Raw genomic sequence first — 26,099 nt, 5'->3', positions numbered from 1 at the left:
CCATTTGGTCGACTATTTCTCAAGCTTGCTATTTCATTTTTCAACTCTTGCAGTGTGTTCTTCATCTCCAGAAGTTCTATTTGGTTCCTTTTGAGGTTTTCAATCTCCTTGCTAAAGAACTCATTCTGCTCATCTAGTTGTTTTTTCAATTCCTGAAATTGTTGACTTGAGTTGTTTGGGATCTCATTGAGTTTTTTCAGAAGAACCATCCTGAATTCTCTGTCATTTAAGTTGCATATTTCTATGTCTGTAAGTTTATTTTCTGGAGATTTTTCTCTTTCTTTCTTAGATGCCATCTCACCTTGGTTGTTCATGGTGTTTAATGGACTATTCCTTTGCCTGGGCATTAATGGAAGTGAATTCTGTTGTTTTTCCAGAAAGAAGATATATTATATAAAGGTCTCTCTTTAGCCTTTTGCAAAGTAGGTGATGGCTAAGCCTCTTGGCTTCCTGCTACATATAAAGCCTAAATGTCTTTTTATTTTCTTGTAGATATTTAATCACACTTGCTACTCTCAGTTTCAGTCCCTGTCAGTGTTAGCAACAGTTTCGAGAGCATTTGCTCAGATTCCCCTGGGGCTTCGTGGTGATCAGTCTCGGAGGGTATGAGAGGAGGGGCTCTCTGGGTTGTGAGGTGGGGGCTGTGGCTCAGTCTCGGTTTTGCAACTGGAGCCAGTAAAAATCAACTTTTGTTTCTCTGATGTCTTGTTTCACTTCTCTGCTTTCTGCCCTGATGATTGGGCCCTGCTGCCTGCTGCTAGAAGTCCCAGCACTTCCAGGCAGAGCGATCAGGGAAGTCGTCCCACCTTCACCCATCCCCCTCCTCCAGCAACGAGCCTTGGTGGCAAGAGGCAGCTTCTTTATTTCCTCGAGTCCAGCACCCGACACTCGGGGTGCTGACCTGTGGTAGCTCTTTTGTGCAGATCCCATGCTCAGATGTCCTGGTGTGCAGTTTGGGTGTTTTTTGTTGAGTTTTAGATGTTCAGCTTATTATTGTTTCAAGGGGAGAAATCTGAGGACGTCTCCCACTCCACCATGTTTCCGAAGGATCTCCTCCATTTTAAGTTAAAATATTTTCAGCTTAACGCTGGGTTTATCAGGACTTAACTCCATCGTAGTCAAAAAGCATCTATATCTAATCAGAAAGGGATATGAGATCTACAATATTTAGTGAATAAGTTGTCCTTAGATTAGTAGGTTTGTAAAACTTGCTTAAAATCAGAAGCATCTTTCTTGAGTTATAAAGTGAAAAAAAAAAATAAAAAGTTAAGCTGTCAATGAGATCTGGGCTTGCCCAGGACTGAATCTTTCAAACTTGTGTGTGATGTGGTGGTGGTGGTGTGTGTGTGTGTGTGTGTGTGCGCGTGCGCGCGTGTGCGTGTGCGTGTGCGCGCGTGTGTGTGTGTTTAAGTGATAGGAAGTTTTTAGAAAGATTTAATTTGCTAAGAAACAGCGGTCCCTTTTTCAAATTCTGATTCACATGTCTTATCACTAATCTGGTCTTTGTCTGGCAGGTGGGTGGGTGAAGATGTATGTATATTTGAGTTCATCAATAGTTCTTTACAAACTAGGAACTAGAAGATAAACTTCAGGTGGAGTGGATAAATTTATTAAGAGATAAAAAGTAAGATCTGTCACTTAAGCTTCAGAGCTCTTCAGAGAGCAACGATTCTCCCTCTGAAACTGATTCTTTCTCCTTTCTTCTCAGCTCATGTTCTGAGCAGCTGCAGGATACCTATGTACAGGGTAAGATGACAGTAGAACAACTACTTGCTAGTAATAGTGAACACTTACTAATACTTATTAAAGGATTCTATGAGCCTGTTACAATGTAAATCATATTATATGTATTTCTTCATTTAAGCCAGTAATAAGCCTACAAAATGAGTTCAACAATCATTCCAATTTTACAGATGAAAAACTGAGACTTTAATCTTTCCTAAGGCCCATGACTAAAAATGGCTGAAGTCCATCCTCTTGACCTCCACATTATTCTACTCTGCTAGATGCTCCACACCCCTGCATGTTCAAAATCAGGTCACTCATTCAAAAATTAGCAAAAATGTGTACTGTCCCAAGGGGAAAAATAGAATGGGCAGTAATGCCCCAAGTGCTGAAGCTTCATCAACATCCAAGGTGATGGAGAGGCAGCTGAGGCAGCAGAAAGGAGATGGAGCAACTCCTAAGGTAAGTACACATGGTTCTTCATGTACTTCCAGGCTGACTACTCTAAAGGGTCTGAAGTGGAGTAGCCAACCCACTCCTCACAAGCCCCAGTTACCAACAAGGAGGGAGAGGATTCCCCAGTGAGTACAGGAAGAAGCACTCTTATGAGCTCTCTTTTCCTCCCACTGTAAGAGGCGATGGAGCCAGCTGAGGGCAGGATGATTGTAAACAGAGGGACAGGCAGGTCTGCCAGCTCCATGAAGACCAGTATCCTGGGTTGGCAGAAATGGTAGCCCATCCTAGCAAAGATTCCTCATTTTTCCTCTTTGTAATCAGCACTGGGAACATGTGGTAGGCTTATTGAATACACATGAGGAGGTATTTGAGTACTTGTGAAGGTTGTCCATTTCTGACTTGATAATGAGGGCATGCATGATGGTCTGTCTCAGAGCTTTCCTCCCGACATAGTGCCTCTCCTCTCTACCCTGTCAGAAGACTCCTCCTTGGGTTGGCAAACAAGACCAAGCCAAGACTTTGGAGATACAGAGAAGCAGAAAACTTTATGGGAGTATCAGTCAACATTAGCAACAACACTGAGATAAGGCAGAGGGCTTGGGTCTTCCAGATCAGGATGAAGTTGAGGGTTTACAAGAAGGAAAAGACCAAGGTCCAGGGAAATTATGGGCAATAAATTATAGCCCCATTTCTAGGTACATACTGTGGAGGCCTAGTTTCATAGGCCACTCAACAGTTACTTCCATAACCGAAAAGGCAGGTTAAGTTTAGGTGAGCAGTAAAGCAGTTCAGATCAGAGCTTGGCTAAACACTCTGTTACTTCCAGAAATCTATCCTGGCCTCCACCTGGATACTACAGCCAACCAAAATATTCTGCTCAAGCTTTTCTTTCCTCTTAAGGTGTACACTTTTTTTTTTTTTTTTTTTTTGCAAGCAGGAAAATACAAGTTTTATTAAAGCAAAAATACACTCTTAGGAGAAATGTGTAGGCAACTTGGAGAGCGATTCGTAAAGAACTGTCTGGATTATAGGCTTTTATTTATTTATTTATTTAATATTCATCTTTATTGAAATATAGTAGACAATTAGTTGTCTTTTAGTTGTATTTACATTGAACAATTTAATGAGTGTTTTCAATTATAGTTGCATACAATTATATACCAGTTTTAGTTGTATAGCAGTGATCAGAGATCTACATAACTTGCAACACGATCACCCCACTAAATCTAGTATCCCTCTTCTTCCTTACATATTTATTACAACATTGTTAACCATCTCCCCCATGCTACATTCTACATCCCCATGTCTATTCTGCAACTATCCATTTGTACTTCTTAATCCCTTTACCTTTTCCTCCCAACTCCCCTGTCATCTAGTATCTCTAAATATTCTCTGTATCTATGAGTTTATTTCTGCTTTTTTTGTTATTTATTTTATTTTTTAGATTCCACATGTAATGTAAAATCATACAATATTTGTCTTTCTCTATCCGACCTATTTCATTCAGCGCAATACCTTCTAGGTCCATCAAGGCAATATCTTTTTCCATCCCCTTCATTTTAGTCTGTATGTGTCTTTTAATCTGAAATAAGTCTCTCGTAGGTAGCATATGTAGGGGTCTTGTTTTCTTATCCATTCAACCACCTTATCTTTTGGTTGGAGCACTTAATTCCTCTCCATTTGAGGTACTTGTTTTAGGAATGTAGTTATTAACATTCTTTATTCCTGTTTTTGATACATGTTTTTTTTCTTCTTAAAGAAACATTGCCTGTAATACTGACTTGGGGTTGATAAATTCTTTTAACTTATGTTTGTCTGGGAAGCTCTTTATCTGTCCTTCCACTCTAAATGCTGCTTTGGGTTGAAACACTCTAAAAATAGCAATTAAATCCATCTGGTCTAGTGTGTTTTATAAAACTGCTGTTTCCTTGTTGATTTTCTGTCTGGAAGATCAGCCCATTGGTGTCAATGGGGTGTTAAAGTCCCCTACTATGACTGTATTACTGTCGATCTCTCTCTTTATGTTGTTCAAAATTTATTTTATATATTTAGGTGCTTCTATGTTGGGTGCATAAACGTTTACTAGGGTTTTCTCCCCTTGTTGGATTGACCCCCTTATCATTAAATAATGTTCTTCTTTTTCTCTTATTATAACCTTTGTTTTAATGTCAATTTGTCTGATATAAGTATGGCTTTTTTTTTTCATTTCCACTTTCACATAATATATTTTACTATCCCTTTGTTTCAGTTTGTGTGTCATTTGATCTGAAGTGAGTCTCTTATAGACAATATATATAAGGGTCTTGTGGTTTTTTTTGTTTTATTTTAATCTATTCAGCTACCCTATGCCATTTGATTACAGCATTTAATCCATTTACATTTAAAGTAATTTTTGATAGTTATTGCCATTTTATTATTTATATTTATGTTCTTTTTCTTCTTCCCCTTCTTCTTTTTAAAGAAGTCTCTTTAAATTTTTTTGTAACACTGCCTTGGTGGTGACAAATTTCATTAACTTTTTCCAGTCTGGAAAGCTCTTTATCTCACCTTCAATCTTAATTGATAGCCTTGCTGGTCAGAGTAGTCTTGGTTATAGTTCTTTCCTTTTTATCACTTTGAATATTCCATGCCATTCCCTCTGGCCTGGAAAATTTCTGTTGAGAAATCAGCTGACAGTCTTATGGAAGCTCCCTTGTAAGTTACTACCTGCCTTTGTCTTGATGCTTTTAAGATTCTTTCTTTGTCTTTAATCTTTGCTATTTTGTCTTTAGTCTTGGCATGGGCCTCTTTATGTTTTCTTTGTATGGGACTCTCTGCATTTTCCGGAACTTGTATGTCTATTTCCTGCACCAGGTAAGGCAAGTTTTCAGTTATTATTTCTTCAAATAGGTTCTCAGACTCTTGCTCACTCTCTTCTCCTGGTACTCCTATGATACAAATGCTGGTACACTTAATGTTGTCCCAGAGGCCTCTTAAACCATCCTCTTTTTTTTTTTTTTAATTCTCTTTTCTTCTTGTTCCAAATGGGTGTTTTCTGCTACCTTGTCTTCCAAATCACTGATTCCATCCTCTGTTTTGCCTTATCTACTGATGATTTCTTCTACTGTATTTTCAGTTATTGTATTCTTCATTTCTGACCAGTTCTTTTTTTTATGATTTCTATATCCTTTTTATTCTTGGTATCTCCTTGTTGAAGTTCTCACTGAACTCATCTATTCTTTCTCTAAGTTCAGTGATCATTCTTAAAATGAATGATAGTTCAAGAAAATGAACTCTGTATCTGGTAGTTGCTTGCCTCCATTTCATTTAGTTCTTATTCTGGAGTTTACTTTTGTTCTTTCATTTGGAATACATTTCTTTGTTTTCTCATTTGGGCTGCCTCTCTGTGTTCATTTTTATGTATTAGGTAGACCTGCTATGTCTCCTGATCTTAGCCAGATGTAGTAAGTGCCCTGTGTGGCCCAGTCTTGGCCTTACATAGTAGGTGTCCACTGTGTCCCAGTGATGCAGTCTCCCTGATCACCTGTGTCAGGTGCTCCAGAAGTGTCCTTTGTATAAGTTATGTGTAATTAAGCCTTGATTAGCACATCAGTGGATGGGATTGACTCTCAGGATGACTGGCTGTGAGGTTTGGCCACAGTGGTAAATTGTTAGAAAATGTGTTTCCCATTTGGGGTATACCTTCCACAATCTCTGGTGATTGAGATACCCATTTCACCAAGCAAATCATATGAGCTTGATGGACAGCCTTGCAAACTTCTTGAAATTTTCATTGAACCTATCACCCTCAATTATCAGGCAAGGTTGAGAGAACTAAAGGAAAAACATGATACAAGCAGAAAAAGATTAATTACACAGGAATGAATAAACTGATGAAAACAGTTAAAATTTTAATGACTTTTTTTTTGTTTGAGATTGATGATTTTTAAATTTTTTTGTTTTCCAGACAAAAGGAAACTTGTTTCCCCTAAACAACTTATTCCTTAGCAATTTGGTAAATTATACCTCTGTAAGCAGTATTGAAACATTTATATTTTTCTCTCTACTTGATCCTTCCAGAATTTGAAAACTCTCAATGAATAAATATCCTTATTTTTATGGTAATATTGTTATTTGCATAAATTCAAAAACAATCTGTTCCCCTTATAACAGGACATAAGTGGAAACTGGTTTTATTTTCAAGGCTTTGATTGGAAAGTCATATTTGAGAGAGACTTGCACAGACTCAGATATGACCAGACATCTTTAAGGAATTAAGATTGAAGGAAGCCAATAAAAACTCTTGGGAATATTGGCCTGATACCTTGCTTACATGGTTCTCAGCAGCCTTATCATATGAGTAAAGAAAGTTACTTCTTGGCAGGTGCAGAAATCCTTAAGATATGTTGAGGATCTCAAGAAGAAAGGAATACACCCAAATCTATGGGTATTTCAGGCAACATCTGATGGTAAGTCCTTGCCTTGGCTTTTTTGTCATTAAGAGGCCTTTTTAAGTTTTATCTGAAGATTCCTTATGAAAAATTTCAAAAAAGCAGATTTTAAAAAGCCTATGTGAAACAACAGTCTTTGATAGATGATTGAATAAAGAAGATGTGGTACATATATACAATGGAATATTACTCAGCCATAAGAAAGGATGAAATACTGCCATTTGCAACAACATAGATGGATCTTAAGATTATCATGCTAAGTGAAATAAGTCAGAACAGAAAAAGTTGAGAACCATATGATTCTATTCATATGTGGGATATAAAATTAAAAGCAACAAATGAATGAGACAAACAAACAAATTCTCATAGACACAGACAACAGTTTAGTGGCTGGCTACCAGAGGGAAAATCGGGGAGGAAGAGAGGTGGATAAGAGTAAAGGGAGTCAAATATATGGGGACAGAGGAAATTTAACTTCGGGTGGTGAACACACAATGCAATATACGTACCATATATTATTGAATTATAAAATTGAAACCTATATAATCTTATTAACAAATGTCACCCCAATAAACTTAATTTAAAAAATAAAAATAAAATAAAATAAAATGATTTTTTTAAAAAACCCATGTGGTAAATTACTATTCTTGCTGGACTTACACAAATAATCAGGCCAACTTTCTTGAAACCAGACTTATTTTACAAATAAATTAGTCTTAATTTGGCTATCTTTGATAAAAATGAGGGTGATTTTAGAGAAAAAATGTTTTAATAGAAACTACAATATACCTTTGTGGATATCAGATTCTAGTGCTGTTCATTATCTTTTGAGTAAAAAAATTTTTACGTGTAAACTGGACTGGATCCTGAATTTTTCTAGTTTCCTTAAGTATTTGGCTGCAACCCTGTGAACTAATATTTTCATTTTTCTATTCTTTTACTTGGAATGATCACAACAGCTTGTCTATGGACAAATCTTCATGCCTGCTTCAGAAAGATCACCAGAGACATTCACACTGTCAACTAGGAGAATCTATCAGACTGTCTCTGCCTGCCTTCACTCCATCTGAACATGATTTGAGACAGACATCTAAGAAATCTTCCTGAATACCTGTCTTCAGAACTCAGAAACTAAGACTACAGTCTGCTCCAATCATTAACTTTCATTTTTCTTTTGTTTCCATAGGGATGCTTCCTACTAAATACTTGAGTACTTGCACATAAGCTTAACTCTGGGTGCCTGCCAGCATCACCACTTCCTGAAATGAGATACAACTATTGAACTGAACTGAACTTTTCTCAAGACTGAGACTGATTTAATGAGATATAGAGCAATGAGTCAGTCCAAACCTGGAATGTGAAACTCTGGAAGGGAATTATGGGGGTTCAGAATAGGCCACCCCAAGATGTGCTTCAGTAGCATGTGAATTGTTTTGTACTAAAGGTAATTTTAGCTTCAGGCTCAAGAAAAGTTTATGTCCCCCACCTTTAGAAGAACCAAGCACCCAAGCCACCTTTCCCCATAATAAGAGACTATCAATGATAAGCTTTTTGACTCAATTATATGGTAGGGCAAACTTTTATTTACTAAATATCTGTTCTTATCATTCTGCAATTATCCTTTGAAACTCCCAAAGTGTATTACCTCATCCTTAGCCCAGATTGTCTTATATACCTCAATCCTCTTTCTCTCTTTGAACTTATTCATGTGGAGTCACTGACTCTCTCATGTATGCAGGGTTCCCATACATATGGATGTATTAAATTTGGTTATTTTCTATTGCTAATATGCCTCATGTCTATTTGATTATTAGACTGTCCAAAAGAACCTTGAGGGCACAGAAAAGTTTGTTCTTCCCCCATACATTCAATTTTCTGTGTCAGAAATAGATTAAAAGGCTCTCATTGAAAAACTAGGTTAATTTTAGCATCAAAAATAATAATAACTGGAAGTGATTGTTCACACTGAGTAAATGAATATCTTTGAGAACACAGTGATTCCTCTCCCCGTGAAAGAAGAGAAGGGTAAAAGGGAAAGCTCTTTTTCGCAGAATAATGACAGCTAATAAATGTGAAGAAATTATAACATCAGAAAGTCACTAATTTGCAATCTCCAATGTAATAATGGATTCAGGAAAGATCCACTGGATGATCAAACAATTAAGTGAAAAGTTATTGAGGAATAGACTTTTGTCCCTATTATTAATTGTGAAGACAAACTGTAACTTTTGATGAAGACCTCTGAAGATCACCTCCTTAACCAATAGATCATCATAAATAAAATTACACGATGCATTATATCCATATCTAATATGATAGAGTTAATATTTATAACATATAAAGACCATACAAATTAAAAAGAGAAACACTGAGACCTTACCTGGGGATGAGGTGTTGGCAAAATACAGGTACAGAGAATTTGCAGAAACAAAACTTCACTGTCCCTTTGTCACTCCACTGGCAGTGGGTGGGGGGTGGGGTGGGGGAGGAAACACTAGATAGGATTGCATCCACCTGCATATCAGAACCCTAGCACCAGAGGCTTCACTAAATCAGAGTATTCTCCCCAAGAAGGGACCCAGGCCCCCAAGTCACATTTCCCTTTGCCTGCCATTCTTAGCTGGCAGCCTCCATCCTTGGTCACAGAGTGTCTGGAAGAAGTAGAAGGGCAAAGGGCAAAAGGCTGTGCCAATTGAGCTTGTCCTTTTTTATCCAGAAAACAACGTATTTCTCAGAAGTCACTGTTAGTCACCTAGCCACAACTACCTGCCAAGAATCTGCCTACTCCCTAGACAAAAAAGCAAAAACATAACTAAATCATAGTACTCAGTATTGATAAATTGGAGATTACCACCCCCACAGCCTGCTGGTATATGGTATATATTGTTACAATTTTTCTGAAAAGCCTAAAAACACACCTTTGATGTTTGAGAAAACCTCGATGTACCTTTAGGATCCATAAGTTCTACTTTTAGAAATCATTTCTATGGAAATAATGAGAAATGCAGTAAATGATTTGTGTACATTGATATTTATCAATGTGCTATTTCTAATATCAACCCTTGCTAAACATTTATTTTAAAAAATGTAAATTTAACTTCGGTGCCCAGTAATAAGTTAATGGCTGAAAATACAGAGTTGATTGTCAGATAGCCTAGTTGTGTGAGCTAATCGAGTCACAAAACCACATGAGATTTCAGTGTTCTTATCTGTAAAATGAAGTTAATAATGCTTCCCACATAAGATTAGAAGGATTAAATAAAATTTTATATGTGAAACATACAGAAAAGTACCACATAAAGAATTGATGCATAATAGACATACACACACACACACACACACAAACACATATACAGATACATAGAGTAGTATATAGATTATCATATAGCCATTTAAAATAACATAGAATATAAAAATTGTATGACAAGAAAATACATTCGATACATAGTGAAATGGACACAAAATTGCATTTTGTAGACATAACAGCCCTACATATGGTGTGTACAATGTATATATGCTTACAGGAAATACAGTAAGATCTTAATGATTCTTACATCTGGTCACTGCAGTACAAGTGATTGTCATTTTGTCCTTTATACATATTTTTGTTCTCAAATTATCTATCTGATATAATTATTTTCATATATATCAGGAGTTAGTAAACTTTTCTTAAAGGGTCAGTTAGTAAATATTTTAGGTTTTGCAGGGTCTTATGGTCTTTGTCTTAAGTACTCAGTTCTGCCCTTATAGTTTAAAAGCAGCCATTGATAACATGTAAATGATAGTGTGACTATATTGAGTTAAAAATGAGTTAGCAAAGGGTGCTGTAGAGCATTAGGCCAGGAGCCTACAGACAGCTTTTCATCCTAGGTTTAACAAATGCAATGTCATGACCCTGGGAGATTGCTGTTTCATCATGTGGATAATGAGAGGGTTAAGTGGGATGTGGCTTAGTTCCCTTCCCCAGCTAGCATTCTATGGATCTATAAATGGCTTAGTCAATTTTTAAAGCTCACTGAGCTCATTGCCTGAAAAATGCCTGGTCATAAACTCCACCTGTTAACAGCACTTTGAAACAATAGATTTGAAAAACAAAATATCTGGATCCTGCAAAAACCATTTCCAAATTCATACCAAGATGTGCTGAATGTAAAAACAAAGCCATTTACTCTTCTTTGCCTCTAAAATGAAATTTCAAGGATAAGAGTTCTAAAAATCAAGAAAAAAAATACTACCACAAAGTTTAATGTTTTTATAAAAATAGTGCTTCAATTACATTATTCCATAGAGACAAATGAACACTTGGAAGAGAAAGAGGTCAGGATTACAGATGACTTTTTCCTAGCTTAGATTTGATCTTTCTTTCACCGAATTTCTACTCTCCCCCACTACTCTCACACTTACAGCTACAATTTGGGTTTAGATTTGTTTTATTACTCTTGCCATAATCCCTGAACCTTCTTTATATACCTGAAATGGTTCATTCAATGCTTTTTCCAAGAAACTAAAAAACATCCTAGGTTAGCATGATAAATGCCATTTAATGCAGAGCATGATGTAGACCCCTAGAGTGAAGGGACTGACCACTGCTTTCTTGCCTAATCTCCCCACACACAGCCAACCCCATGAGAAGCTAGTCTCACTATTCCACAGCTTAAGGCATGCGAGAAACCTGGATCCCAGTGTCCAGTGTGGTCTCTATCCCAGGCATGATCTACCTGCTAACCATGTGCATCAAGCCAGGCCATTTACTTTGCCTGGTCATAGGAGCTTGTGGGTCTTGAACAGATGGCAAGTCTGAACTGTATAATGTCCCTTCACATAACTGTTCACTGATATCCATGTGGACTATTAGGTTAAAAAAGTGTTACCTCCTCTGAGGAGGCTCTGGTGCTGGCACCCTTGGTGGCCAGTTTCATGCCAAGCTGGAGCAACACCCAGGGATGCTTCTGAGGATGACACACCCAAAGGACAAACTGGATAGGCACCAGAACCATGTTAAAGTGAATCTTGTTTTGTAGAGCCAGCTTCTCACTGGCCAGTTCTCACAACCAACCATCCCAAGGGTCAGTCTTCCCACTGACGTGCAGACAATAACCAAAGCTCAAGTACAGCAGGAAGGCACACACAACCCATACAAGGGATACACATGAAACACCTGGCTCAAGTGACCAAGGAAGACTGCGCCACTGGGCCCCACAGGATGGCTACTACATAAGGCTACCCTCCTAACACCAGTAGACATAGCAGTCCTACATAATACATAGAAATAAACACAAGAAAGTGGCCAAAATGGTGAGACAATAAAACATTTCTCAATTGAAAGAAAGAACAAAGCTCCAGAAAAAGAACTAAAGAAAATGAAGAAAAGCAATCTATCAGATGCATAGCTCAAAGCTCTGATTATAAGGATGCTCAATGAATGTGGGAGAAGAGTAGAGGAACTCAGTGGGAACTTTAAGAAAGAAATACAAAACATAAAAATGGAGATAGAAAACATTAAAAAAAAAAGTCAGAAATGAAGAATACTGAAATGAAGAATATATTAGAGGAAATCAACACTAGATTAGATGAAGTAGAAGACCAAATAAGTGATTTAGAGGATAAGATAGAAGAAAACACTCAACCAGAACAGGCACAAAAAAAGAAAATCTATAAAATGAGGATAGTTATGAGGCCTCTGGGACAACATCAAATGTATTAATATTTGCATCATAGGAGTGCCAGAAGGAAAGAGAGAGAGCAAGAAATTGAAAACCTATTTGAACAAATAATGATGGAAAACTTCCCTAACCTGGCAAAACAAATAGACATACAAGCCCAAGAAGCAAAGAAAGTTCCAAACAAGATGAACTCAAAGAGGCTCACACCAAGACACCATAATTAAAATGCTAAAGCTTAAAGACGGAGAGAATCTTTTAAAAAGCAAGAGGAAAGCATTTAGTTACACACAAGGGAGCTTCCATAAGACTGTCAGCTGATTTCTCAACAGAAACTTTGCAGGCCAGGAGAGATTGGCATGAAATATTCAAAGTGATGAAAACTAAGACCTATGACCAAGATTACTCTACCCAGCAAAGCTATTATTTAGAATTAAAGGATAGGGAAAGAGCTTCTCAGACAAGAAAAAAAAAAAAATAACAAAGTTCATCAATACCAAACCAGTAGTACAAGAAATGTTAAAAGGACTTCTTTAAGAAGAAGAAAAACAAAGATCAAAAATATGAATAATACAATGGCAATAACTACATATCTATCAATAATTACTTCAAATGAAAACGCTCCAATCAAAAGATAGGGTGGTTGAATGGATAAGAAAACAAGACCCTTATATATGCTGCCTACCAGAGACTCACTTCAAATCAAAAGACACACACGGACTGAAAATAAAGAGACAGAAAAAGATATTTCATGAAAATAAAAATTAAAAAAAAAATTGGGAGCAGCAATACTTATATCAGACAAAATAAACTTTAAAAGAAATGTTGTCACATGAGACAAAGACACAGTAATCCTACTTCTGGGCATTTATCCAAACAAACCCAAAACACTACTTTGAAGGGATATGTGAATCTATATGTTAATTGCAGCATTGTTTACAATAGCCTAGCTACGTTGGAAACCTGGGTGTCCCTCAATAGATGAGTAGAAAAAGAAGAGGTGGTACATATATATACAATGGAGTATCATTCAGCCAAAAGAAGAAGAAAGAGAAGAAGGAAGAAGAGGAAGAAGAAGGAAGAGGAGGAGGAGGAGGAGGAGGAGGAGGAGGAAGAAGAAGAAGAAGAAGAAGAAGAAGAAGAAGAAGAAGAAGAAGAAGAAGAAGAAGAAGAAGAGAAGAAGACGAAGAATGATATCTTGCCATCTGGAACAACAGGGATGGACCTAGAGGTATTGTGCTGAGTGAGTAAATCAAACAGAGAAAGACAAATACATATGATTTCACTTATATATGGAATCTAAATAATAGAATAAACAAACAAAACAAAAACAAACTCATAGATAAAGAGAACATTTTGATAGTTGCCAGATGGGAAGGTTGTTGGGGAGTTGGTGAAAAAGGGGGAGGGATTAAGAAGTACAAATTGGTAGTTACAAAATAGTCATAGGGTTATAAGGTACAGCATAAGGAATATAGTTAATAATAATGTAATAACTACGTAAGGTGTCAGAGGGGTACTAGATTTATTGGAGTGATCACTTCATAAGTTATATAAATGTCTTATCACTATGCTGTACACCCGAAACTAATATAATATTGTACACCAACTATAATTGATATTTTTAAAATTATTTTTTAAAAAGTGCTTCCTGCTTCAGAAGATTCTCTGGACCACTCAGGAAAAAAAGATTTGTGGCAAAACTTCAAGTCCTGAGGGTATATGTTCATATAGCAGTGGGCTCTCAAGATCAATGATAGGACCATCTGATTTTGGAGAAATTAAATTTAATCTAAATATATCATAATGATTTCTAAGTCCCTCACAGGGTGATGTTCTATTTAATGACTAAACTATGAGTAGCTTCCCTGGAAGCAATGTCCTAAATTAGAGGACCTCTCTGTGAAGACAAGGAATGTGGTTGTCTCCATTTATCATGGGAACCCAATTCCCAACCCAGTGTCTGGTACATAATAGATGCTCCATTAATAGCAAGAAAAATAAAATAATCATTGTTAAAGGACACAACTTTTTTCAATTTGCCTTTTCAAACTAGATGTTTCTCCTCCAGGAATTTAATTCTGCTATATCTTTTGCACATTTTCACATTAAATTATAAGTAGATTTTTGTCTAGATTGAAAAATCCCACAAACAAACCAATACATGACACATAATAGAAGTTCAAAAAATGTCTTCTAAGTGAATAACTGAAAAATTATTTAACAATAAACCAGAATTAATATATATTTATACATCACATACATGTGTGTATATATATTATATATTTGCATATAAATATATGCATATATACACACATATAATGCATTTTTATTTTGGTTTGTATTCTGAGTCCGTTGGTCAAATTTCTTTTTAGAAGTTTTAAGCCTTCTTAACATTCATTATACATATAATGATATTTTCCCTCTCTCCAGGGAAAAAAATGAAAATAACAAATTGTGACTTTCTGTTATTTTTCTCAAGGCTGTCACATCACAATCTGAGTGTATGTTTCTAAAAAATAATAAATTTTACTTGATTGCAGCAAAAGGATGGAGAATGCTTTCAAAGTTCCTATGAGAGATACCTCATCAAAAATTGTACTAACTTAACTGTGGTACATATATACAATGGAATATTATTCCGCTATAAGAAGAGATGAAATACTGCCATTTGTGACAACATGGATGGAACCCGAGATAATCATGCTAAGTGAAATAAACCAGATAGAAAAAGTTGAAAATCACATGATATCACTTATACATGAGATATAAACCTAAAGAGAAAAAATGAGCAGGACAAACAAACAGACTTATGGACATGGACTAAAGGCTAGTGGTTACCAGAGGACTATAGAGTAGTGATTGGGGTGGAGGAGGAGGGGGGGAGGTAAAGGGGGTCAAGTATAGGGGGTTTGGGGGAGGGTGAAGTGGGTAAAGGGGATTAGATATATGGTAGCTGAAGGAAACTGGACTTTGGGTGGTGAACACACAATAGAACATACAAATGTCAAATAATAATGTACACCTGAAAATTTTATGATTGTATTAACCAATGTTACCCCAATAAACTTAATTTTTAAAAAAATTGTGCTAACTTGCTATTGAAAATTGTTAGTACAGATGAAGAGCAGCATTGCCAAAAACAAATCCTATTGAAATTATGACTGGATGACTTCACTGTGAATTGTTCTGCCCATAGAGAAGTTCTAAGAAAAACTGACAACCTCATCTTTTCAGGTAGACACCAGGTTTAAGCAAAGTCTCCGAGCACAGCTCACCAAAGCCAAGGGTCAAATCTGCTCAGTCATTTGCAAAATGATGAACCACGAAAGCAGAAGGAGAACCAGTGTGGGAATACATAAATGCTGTCACCTATCATACTGTCTCTGAGTCCTTTAAAATTCTGAAATTTCTACTTTGTTGCTTCTTTCAGAAGATTAAAATGTTAGGCTTCTCCTGAAGAAGGAAGTCATTCAGATATTAGTAAAAAAGTGACACTGGTGAGCATCACCTTGGAAAAGATTATGGGGCATTCTTCGTTCAGGTCTGACACTATTCATGGCAGAGCTGGAAAGCAGGGAGAAGATGGATTCCACGTCTAACTGTGTGATCTCAGGAATATCTCACCAGTCCCTTTAATGAGAGGTTTTTTTATTTATATAATAATGACATTAGAAATTTAAGATATTGTCAGGCTATAAACTTCATTCAGTCTTTAAATAGTCACTGAATTCTATTACTGAGCACTGTTCTTAGCACTCAGGAGAATTAACTAACAAAGAAAGTAGAAATTCCCATCCTTGTGGAGCTCGCCTTTTCCAACTTTCTACTTACCTTTATGATACATATTTCATCGATAAATACATTGTGCATAATGCCATTTTAAAATCTTAAAATACAGATCTTCTCAACTCTTAAGTTGTTCCTTGGGCCACCTATTCACTTAATATTCAGAGAAGTATCTGTGGTGGCAGACACTGGGACAAGTGTTTTCAGGATACTAAGATAAATGTGACACAGCTCTTAACCTTGGGGAGCCAGTTCATCATCTAGTAGGAAGGTTGAAAAGTGAGAGAGTTAGTAAGGACATACAATGATACCTACCACAGGAAATTCAGTAATGGGGAGAATCATATCCTACTGGGAAACTGAGTGATTTCTGTCAGGAGGTGAGATTTAAGCTGGATCTTTAAAATGGGTAAACTTATAGTGGGGTGGGGTAGGGAACCTAAGAGTAGAAAACAGCAGAAGAAAAAAATACATAAGTATAAGCAAGCATAGAGCATATTTGGGGAAATGGGTGAGTGCGGAGGAGATCCTTTTGGCTGAGGCAGAGATCAATGGGGCATACTGGGGACATGACTTCCAGGTCAGCCTAGGGAGTTGTTTCTTTATTGTGTAGACTTTAGTGGCTCCCAAGGGTTTTGAACACAGGAATGATATGCTCGCATTCAAGATGACAAAGTCAATTTGTCCCAGAAAGGCAGAAACTGGTGGGCAGAGAACAGTTTTATCAAGTCCTGAGAATAATAACAAGTAAGTGATTCAATTTAACGATAATTGAGTGATGGACTACTACTTGCTGGGTGCTGCAGAAGAAGCAAAGACAAGCTTGAGCTTTAACTGTTAGAGAATGAAGCCAGAATAAATAAGAGATTTGATACCAACAAGATGTCCAGACAGTAATGAAGACTCTCGACTCCCACCTTTAAGAGTGGGAGAAATAGTTTATGGAAAAGAAAAGAGTATTCTCAGAGGAGCTGGAGACCTAAAGATATCATCTAAACTCTAATCCAGCAGATTCTAAAGGGACTTGATCTCAGAAAGTATGTCTATTATGTTCCAGGCACTGTTCCAGGCTCTGAGAAAATAAACAGGTCCCTGCTCTAATGAGTTTACAAGTTAGAAGGGGAGACAGACAACAGACACATAAGCAAGAAAATATATAACAAATCAGATGGTGCTAAGTGGTATCAGGAAAAAAATCAAGTAGACAGGAGAGTCTTTCTAAAGGTGTGATATTTCATTAATCAAGGGAGCAAGCTTGCAGGTAGCTTGGAAATATCACCTACATCAAAGGAACAGCATGTGAGATGAGAGTCTGCCTGGAATGTGGGAAGAGCAATGAGATTGGGGTGAGCAGGGTGAGGAAAATGGTAAGGCAGGAGCTGGAGGCCCAATTATGCAGAGCCTTGTAGTCCAAATGTGGACTTGATTTCATTATGAGCAGGATGGAACCATAGCGGATTGTGGGGAGAAAAAAAAACAGGGATTTGTGGCTGTTGTGTGCTGTTTATGCTCCACCTAAAATAATGCCTGACACGTAGCAGATATTTAGTCAATATTTGTCAAATAAATGATCATCTGGGATGCTGTATAGAGAATAGATTGCAGATGGCAAGGAAAGCAGGAAACTGGCTAGGAATCAAGCGCAAGTCAAGAGATCATGGTAGCTTAGATAGGAGTAGTCATGCTGGATAGAGGGGGTGAGAGGAAAGAAGAGCAATTTGCTGAAACTTAGATTTGGATGAGAAAGAGAGAAATCAGGGAACTCAAAGGCATTTGGCCTGAGCAACTAGAATGACAGAGATGGAGGACACTAGAAGAGAAGCAGGTTTGGAGAACGAAAATTGGCAAGGTGTTGCACATATAAATTTAAAAGATGCATTTAAGGGAAGATGTCGTCAGTGGCATATTCAAGTCTGATGTTCTGGGAATGAGTCAATATTGGTTACATCAACTTGGGATCATCAGCATGAAGGCAGTATGAGACCAAACACATGGATATAGATAAGAGATCTGAAAGCGAAGCCCTTCAGAATTCCATCATTTAGAGGTCAAAATTCAGTAAAGGTCCATAGGGGCCATCAAGAGAGCCTAAGAAAGAAAATCTGGGAAGCAGCAGGAACACAAGGCAATCCTAGAAGCCAGGAGCTTGAGAAAGAGGAAATGGTGTGCAATGTAAAGTGTTGCTGAGGACAGAAAAACTGACCTTGTACTCAACAAGACAGAGACCACTGGTGATCATCATAGGAACAATGGAAAAGAGGGGTAGGAACAGGAGCCTTGGTGGGGTGTTCTCAGGCAGAAGGAGAGATGAGGCAGGAGCACAAAGGGACCTTAAAATGAACCTATGCTGTTCTGAACTCAGGCTGCATGGCAGGTATTTTTTATTTATTTATTTTTTCATAATTGGCATATATGTAAACATATTCTTTGTCTAAATCAAACATTACATGATAAAAAGTGTCTTTATAAGCTGAGATGAAACGAGTGGTGAAAGCCAGCGTAAAAAAGTTTTCGAGGTATGTTCCATAAAAGAAAACAAAACATCGATGCCATGGCAGGTGTGGAGTCAGGGTATCTGTAAAGAGTAATATAGTTCATTTGCATGCCAACAGTTTCCCTCTCATTGTCTCATTTACACACGGTTCCTGTGCCTATTCAAGGACAGAGGCAACACCAGAAGAGAGGAGAGAAAATGTGAGCAAAACTCTCAAAACTATTTTTTTCTCATCTTCAAAAAGTTCATTTTCACAAAAATAACTTGTGCTCAAACAAGAGGAAAAAAATTGTTAAGTAGTTTTAAGTTTTGATTGTAAAAGGAATTATGAATAACAGTAAAGAAAAAGAGAAATCCTTTGAAAGATAAAAATCTATTGATATGTCCTGTAGTTTAGTTTTTTCAGCTGGTCAGTGTATTACAGAAAGGAAGATGACAAATGGCTGATGGTTTCCATTAGCTCCCATACTGACAGCAGGCAAGCAAGGTCAACCGCTTAATTCTAGTCTCCCTACCTTTATTTTTACTCTCTTAACCTGAATATCTAAATTTCAATAAGCTGCGGGACTCAGATTTTTGTTTCTCAAACCGCTGTGACTTTAACCCCAAAAGCAAATGCAGAAATTATTTGTGCAAGTTAAGTGGGTATCAATTTAAGGATGACATGATTAAATTACGATCCTTGGCCATGAATGTAAATTTTGGTCTTTTTTCCCCTCCTTTACATACATGATATTTCCCTGACATCTGTGCAACACAAATAGAACTAGAAAGTGTGGAAAGGAAAATCTGTTCCACTAAATATATAAAAGGGACCCTAAATGAAGTCTCCATGATAGCATTCTTCATCATGAGCGCAGATGGAATCCTTTTCCAGCTCTCTCCACCTCCCCTACCCCAAAACCACTTTAAGTTCTAGCCACTGATTTCTCCCAAAAATATTGCAGTGCAGTAGATGCCTGATAACACCAGAATATCCTATCTGTACACTACATCATTATTTTCCAGTCCTCTATGAACTTTGGGCCAATAAATCAGGAAAAGTGTGGTTCTGAACTAATAATGTGAACATCACACATGACTTGTTGCTATGGAAAGCCAGAAGTTTTTCCCAGCAACCTGGGAGCTTAATGGTCTTTATGATATTTTGCCAATAAGCAGTGATATCCTGCTCCTACCACTTATTTTCACTACAGTGCTCATGTCACAGAACATGACAACAACTTACCAATACCCACACATCCAAACATTATGATATGGGATAATAAAACATCTATATGCCGCTTTGTTACCTCAAGTATTTAAAGAGATTTTAAGACACAAATGTCTGGTGGTCAGAAAGTCTGTGAGAAATACATGTCTACTATAAACAGAATCATCAGATGAACCAGTCTGCCTGTAAACTTCATTTCTAAACTTGAGAAGCAATGTTCATGAAGAAAATAGAAAAGGTTGAGACAAGTAGGAAGGTTATGACTCCTGCATTTGCATTTGGTGGGGTAGGGTGGTGATGGATGGGTAGTCATTTTAGTGACGTATGTTTTATGGATGTGACAGGAGGTCGACAGAGATAAGGAAGGGGAAAAGAAGAGGAAAGTGAGGAAGCAGAAAGAAATGGAAAGGGACATTTTTGGATAAATTTCAGGGAACACTTTTGACTTCAAGTTATTCAGCTTTGAAACATATTCATGGTGAGAATGAAACACACTCATGGTGAGAAGAAAAGCTTTACTTGGAAACTTGATTATCAAACCCTAAAATCCTAAATATTTTATATAGGAGTTGGGAATTGTATACTTTTTGGAACAGGAAATGCCACATACCTTTTCCTTTAACATAGTAAATCTAGTTTTACAAATAACAAAAAATTATTGTATTTATAGAGAATAGTATTAACAGAGACTCAAAGAAATAATTAGATAACCCAGGAGTGGCAGCTGACACACAGAGCCTTAAGTAGTTAAATAGCCAAGTTAAATTATCACTACTATTTTTTGTCCTCCAGTTGGTTCAGTTGAATAAATCAATAAAAACAATCACAGAATCATGGTGTTAGAAGTGACCTTTGGGATTACCTGGTTCAACTTGCTACTTATAAAGAAGAAACTAAATCTCAGAGAGGAAGAGTGACTCGAAAAAAAGCCACATTGAAACTTTCACTCTATTTTCTATAAAAGGCCATGAACATCAAACATGCCCAGGGATGCATTACAGAAAGGATACTTGGGTATTGAACTTCATGGTTTCCTAATGGTCACCTGCCCTACATTTTTAATATGGAAAGGAAGGAGATGAGGGCAGAGAAGCAAGGGTCGCTCTGTCTGTACGTCATGCCTGTTAACACAACTGTTGGGCAACTCTGTCAGAGTGGGCTGACCAGGAATGATGGCTGTCTCTGGTCGAATTATCGGGTTGTTTCAGAAGCACTTAAAGAGGAGAAGGGCAGAAGAGAGTTCACTCTTTCTGCCTAATTGCAGGTTAGAGGACAGAGTGCTTGGGCCAAACAAATTTCCTTCTAAGGCCACAGCAAGACAGAGCAGTTTTGTGAAATCAATTTTGTCAAAATGGACAATATAAGTTATTCAGGTTAAAAATAAAGGACCCAAATCTGCGGCATTTCAACTTGCAGTCTACCTCATTTTCTACTGAGGGTGGGGTGTAGCCTCTCTTGGAGACAGTGAAGTAGAAGGCCTGGATTTGAGTCATGGCTTGCCAGTGCTCCTCAGCATCTTACATAACCTCTCTGATTTACCCATATGACTAACAAGAGAAGAATTCTCATCCATCTCCTGCCTAAACAAGTAGATGGTATTTTTTATGACCTGAAATCCACTCAATCGACATTCCTGAGAAAATACGCCATGAATTGGGCAAAGTTCAAAGTGCTGGAGAGATGAGAGATAAATTTAATGGTGTCCTTGTCCTCAAGACACTCATACCATGTGTAAGACAAGGGGCTGTGGCCCATTCACCACTTCTATAATTGCAATATGATAAGTGCTGTCTTAATGGTATAGATTAAAGGGCTGTGGGAAAGCAAGAGAGGGAGTGATTCATTATTCCTGGCAGGATGTTATTTTGATTGTAACTTTAAAAAAAACTAGAACACTATTATGAAAAAGTATGTGGATAAGCATAAACCAACGATCAAATATTTCAACTATCCCTAAATTGTACAAATGACTATAAACATATGAAAACACTTTACTTGCTTGTTTAGAATAATTGTTGCCTCAATCATTTTTATAACAAGTAACAGTGCTAGCAAGTTTTATAAGCAATACTAAATTTTATCAGGGAAAGTAAGTCAGACACTATTGTCAACTGCTGTGTAGGACGAAACAGCTACCTAGAGACCTTCATTCAAAACAAAACAAAAATCATTGGAAATGAGTTACATTCTCGATTATTCACAAAAGACAGGATTAGAATATATAACTAATCCCCAATTAAAGAGATAACCTGTTATCCTATTAATTACAGCATTTTTCTCTCTTCCCCAAACCTGACAAAATATTTTGCTATATTGGATCAAAAAAAACGACCTGTTTGAGGTGTTGGTTAATTTAATTTATGAAAAAAAAATGCAGATACTGGGACAAAAAAAAAAACTATGGATATAAAAATAAACTATAAATTCTGGACGCGATCCCTGGTTTATTTATATAGGTTGCTTATATAATCATTTGCTTTGCTAAACTGTGTAACTTTTCCTACTCTTTAATCATTATCATACAATTTTGAAACTTGAAGAAACTACAGAAATCAACAGTCCAACTTATTCATTTTACAAGTAAGTAAGGGATGGCAAGTGGTAGCTTGTCTTCCCATTATCGCATTTGGTCTTTTAGCATTTCCTATATCCAGCCAATCATAACCAACGCAATCATCATAAAAGGTAAAGCTTAAAGTTATTTTTAAAACATTCATCTTGAAAAGCCAGAGGTGTAAACAAAATCAAATGATGCTACACAAACAGATTACAGCAGCTGCAGTCCCTCTGTACTGATTCATTGATAGGTGGTTCTGGATAAGGATATAATATTCCTACCAAGTCAATAATGTCACGATCTAAACAAACTTAGGCAATTTGCCTTCACGAAATAACTACCCCAGACAAAAACGGAACTGTCCTTACATAAAGCTGTCAACTGCACTAGATTGGGATTCCAGAATTAGTCAGAACATGGTTTATTAAATTAAACACTTCGAAGTCCTATAGATCTAGGAGTTAAAATAGTACTATATTTTTCCAATGCCACATTGCAGAGGAGGTAGCAAACAGAAAGAAGGGGCACCAGGGCATTCTATCACACTTTATTTGCCTACCACACATCTACCACACACCAGTGTAGACATGTTGACTGTAATCCCTTCTTAGTGGACAACACATTTTCAAAATGAATCCCAGATCTAGAATGAATTACCCAAACAGCCAAAGCTGGAGCTAGTCCACTGATGAGAAACACAGATCTGGCCACCTGCTTTGAACAAGACACTGCTGTGTTTTTAAAGGCCGGCCTTTTCAGGTAGGGCATCTGCCCTCCTAAATTACGCTTAAATCCCAGGGAAAGAGGAAGATGCCTCGCTTAGTCTTTGAACTAGGCCTATCTTCTATATTTATTTCTGCTGAAGACAGCCTTGTTTTATGTTCAAAGAGAAAAAAATAAAAACATAGGGAAAATTGCATCACTGGAGTTCCCAAGAAAAGTAAGCACAAAACTAAAGCAAAGTCAAATAATATCTTCAGCAACTAGGAAAATATCCACATGCTATCTGGTGTGGGCCCAATGTAGACTTGTACACGCTGTGCCGGGAACCACAGGAAGCTGGGCATTTCTATAGCCTGTGCCCCTGCCAGCTTCCCTCAAGTGCTGACATTCGGCAGGGAAGTCATGGTGCCTAGTCTCTGAATGCAAGACAGACAGACCACACTTTGCACATGGGCCAAGGTAACTGGGACGTCAAAGCCGCAGAGCAATCAAAAGGCACTGGAGAAGGGTGGAACGGAAGGATCACATTGTTTGAGCCCACAGATTTTGCTGTATTGTAACAGCCTGGGAATGTGGGAGGAGGAGAAAGCTCATCTCCTGCCAAAAAGGGACCAGACTCGTTTTCCCCTGAGACTTCCTCCCCGCCTGTGTACAGCTCGCAAGTGACAGGAAGGGCTGCTCCTGCTAAAACTCAGGCTCGATTGAGCGTCGCAGCCGCCCTGGGGCAGAGAGGCTCTAGAGGAGCACACACGCAGCATATCTCTGCTCCTGTCACTACCCAGGGGACCAAGGGCCGGATCCGCCACGCACCTGCTGAGCAAACGCCCACAAGCTCCTGCTCGGCCTGTGGGCTCTCGCTCCGCTAGCCGTGGGCATTGCTTGGGACATAATTGTCTAAAAAGGAGCCCAAAGCAAAACCTAGATCTACCGCTTTGGTTCATAAGGGGTGGGTGTGGGCTGGGAAGGGGGATTACGTAGGTCTCTCCGCCCCCTCCCCTGATGCCTCTTCGTCACTGGGAGGGCGCTGGGGTGGGGGAGGCGCTACGAACTCTCTAGGGGGGTTCTTTGTTTCTCTCCGAGCCTCACAGAAGGGCCGGATATGGTTGATGAAACCGAGCCGGAGTCACCACCCGAGGATGCTTGCCGGCCTGGGCGGCGGCGCGCCCCAGGCTGACAATTGAACCTCTCGGGAGGAGTGAGAGGGTCGGGAGGAGGGTGGATCATGGGCCCCGGGGAGAAAGGGCGCTGCCGGGCCACCGGAGAAGCCGGGAAGCCGCCCAGAGAAGGGAGAAGGAAGGGACAGCAGGTAGAATTCCCGCACGGCGCCCGCTTACCTTGTCAGCCCCTGCCTGGGCACAGATCATGCTCCCGTCAGCACGCAGATTAGAGCCGGGGGGCGCAAGTGCCCTGCAGGGAGCGCCGGGAGCAGGGGACCTGCCGGGGGTATTCGGGTGACCAGCCGTTCTTGCCTCACTCCAGGTGCCCGGGGCGAGCGGTTGCTCGCAGATCCGTGACTATGTGAGCGAGAAGGCCGGTTGAGTCAGAGACGCACCGTATTGCAGCTCCAACAACAGCGCCTGATGCACTGTAACGCAGCACACTTCATCGCTTTATCCTCCTACCCGCATCCCCTCCCTCCTAACCTGCTCCTCTGTGGGTACCAGACTCCGGAACCAACCACAAGCCGGGCTCGCTCTCTTTAGCGCTGCCCCGCCCTGCAGCTTCTCCTCACCCCACTCCCCGCCCCCACCGTAAATATATATTGATTCTTGTTACCGCCGGCCCCATCCTTCCGACACCCAGCACGAGTACTGGGCATATCCAGCACCAGCGCCGGCCTATCGGCCCTTTTGTGTATGTGCTAACAGTGTATTCAGAAAGAATGTGGTACAGACACCCCAGTAGGTACTCTATGGCAGGTGTTCTTGGCCTCTGTTGTATACACTTTACCTGTCTATCTTACATACAGTTATGAACACTCACAGACACGCTTCCAGGAACCGCCCAGTATTTGTACCGCAAACACATAAAACAGACATCGTAATTAGATATGCAAAAGTTGAAAATCTGCCCAGAAAATCTATCGTTTGGCAAGCATAGCTTTCAAGCCGGGTTTTACATTGAACTGCATACAGTATCAGAATGCTGGAACTGGAAAGAAGTAAAATCTAAACCACCCCCTTGTGCAGCCAACCGAGATGAAAAGATAACTGAAATGCTGATCACTGATGGTTGCCTGCTACTCCATATATGTAAATCTAAGTGCATTTGGCCTATACTTGGCCTGTATGTGTTCAAATAATATGCAGTGGTTTTGAGCACATCACCATAGTCTGTGATTTCATGACCTAATTGCATTCTTTACAATTCTTATTTATTTCTTCCCATTCTTCTGCCCAGCATCTCCTATATAAGTAAGACATTTTTCACGCCCTAATAAGTCTTTTCCATACCCCAAATGCAGTCCTCCTCTAGAAAAAAAAAAGAAAGGGTTGGCCTTGACTCCAGACTCCTTATTGAAGACCAGAGCACATACCTCCCAAAATCATGTCTCCTTCTTCCCTTCAACCCCCCAAACACTGTAAGGTGGGCTGCTTTTCAGTGGATCTTATTTCACTGACCAGCCTCTTAGCAATGATTTCTCTCTCACAACCAGAACTTACCAGAAGTGGAAAGCTTGGAATATGTGTAGGCAGCTTCACCAGCAGCACCCTTTTCTCCCAGGAGGCAGGGGAGGCACACAACATCAGGGCTTTCCTATTCCTCATTCCACAGGGGGTATAGGTGCCCAGGCCTCCACTTTTCCTGACAGGACACCTCCTTGCTGATGCCTTTAGCTCTCCAGGTCAGAGCTCAAAGGGGACCACTTTTCAAACCTTGGCTAAGGATCCATGCAGAAAGCTGGGCACATGTTTCTCTGGACATTTTAAACTCCAATTAGTATTCCCTCCTAAATGAGGAAAATCTTCCAAGAACAGACTAGGGAAGGCAGCAACTATAAACAGCAACTGTAAACATCAACCAACACGTGAGGTTTCTGACCAGAAATTTG

General features: G+C 38.8%; 1 protein-coding gene across 1 annotated transcript in view; it reads right to left on the bottom strand.

Moving 5' to 3' along the window:
- The window catches only part of HECW1 (HECT, C2 and WW domain containing E3 ubiquitin protein ligase 1), a 483,256-nt gene extending 458,726 nt beyond the window's left edge, over positions 1-24,530 (bottom strand). The window contains exon 1 of the mRNA XM_011372467.2: positions 24,382-24,530. Within this exon, the coding sequence (XP_011370769.2) occupies positions 24,382-24,411 (30 nt within the window). The 5' untranslated portion in view covers positions 24,412-24,530. The remainder of the gene's footprint in view (positions 1-24,381) is intronic.
- Positions 24,531-26,099: the final 1,569 nt, after the last annotated feature.

Source organism: Pteropus vampyrus, unplaced genomic scaffold (assembly GCF_000151845.1).
Source record: "Pteropus vampyrus isolate Shadow unplaced genomic scaffold, Pvam_2.0 Scaffold208, whole genome shotgun sequence".
NCBI classification, from domain to species: Eukaryota; Metazoa; Chordata; class Mammalia; order Chiroptera; family Pteropodidae; genus Pteropus; species Pteropus vampyrus.
This window is presented reverse-complemented; position numbering and strand designations above follow the sequence as displayed.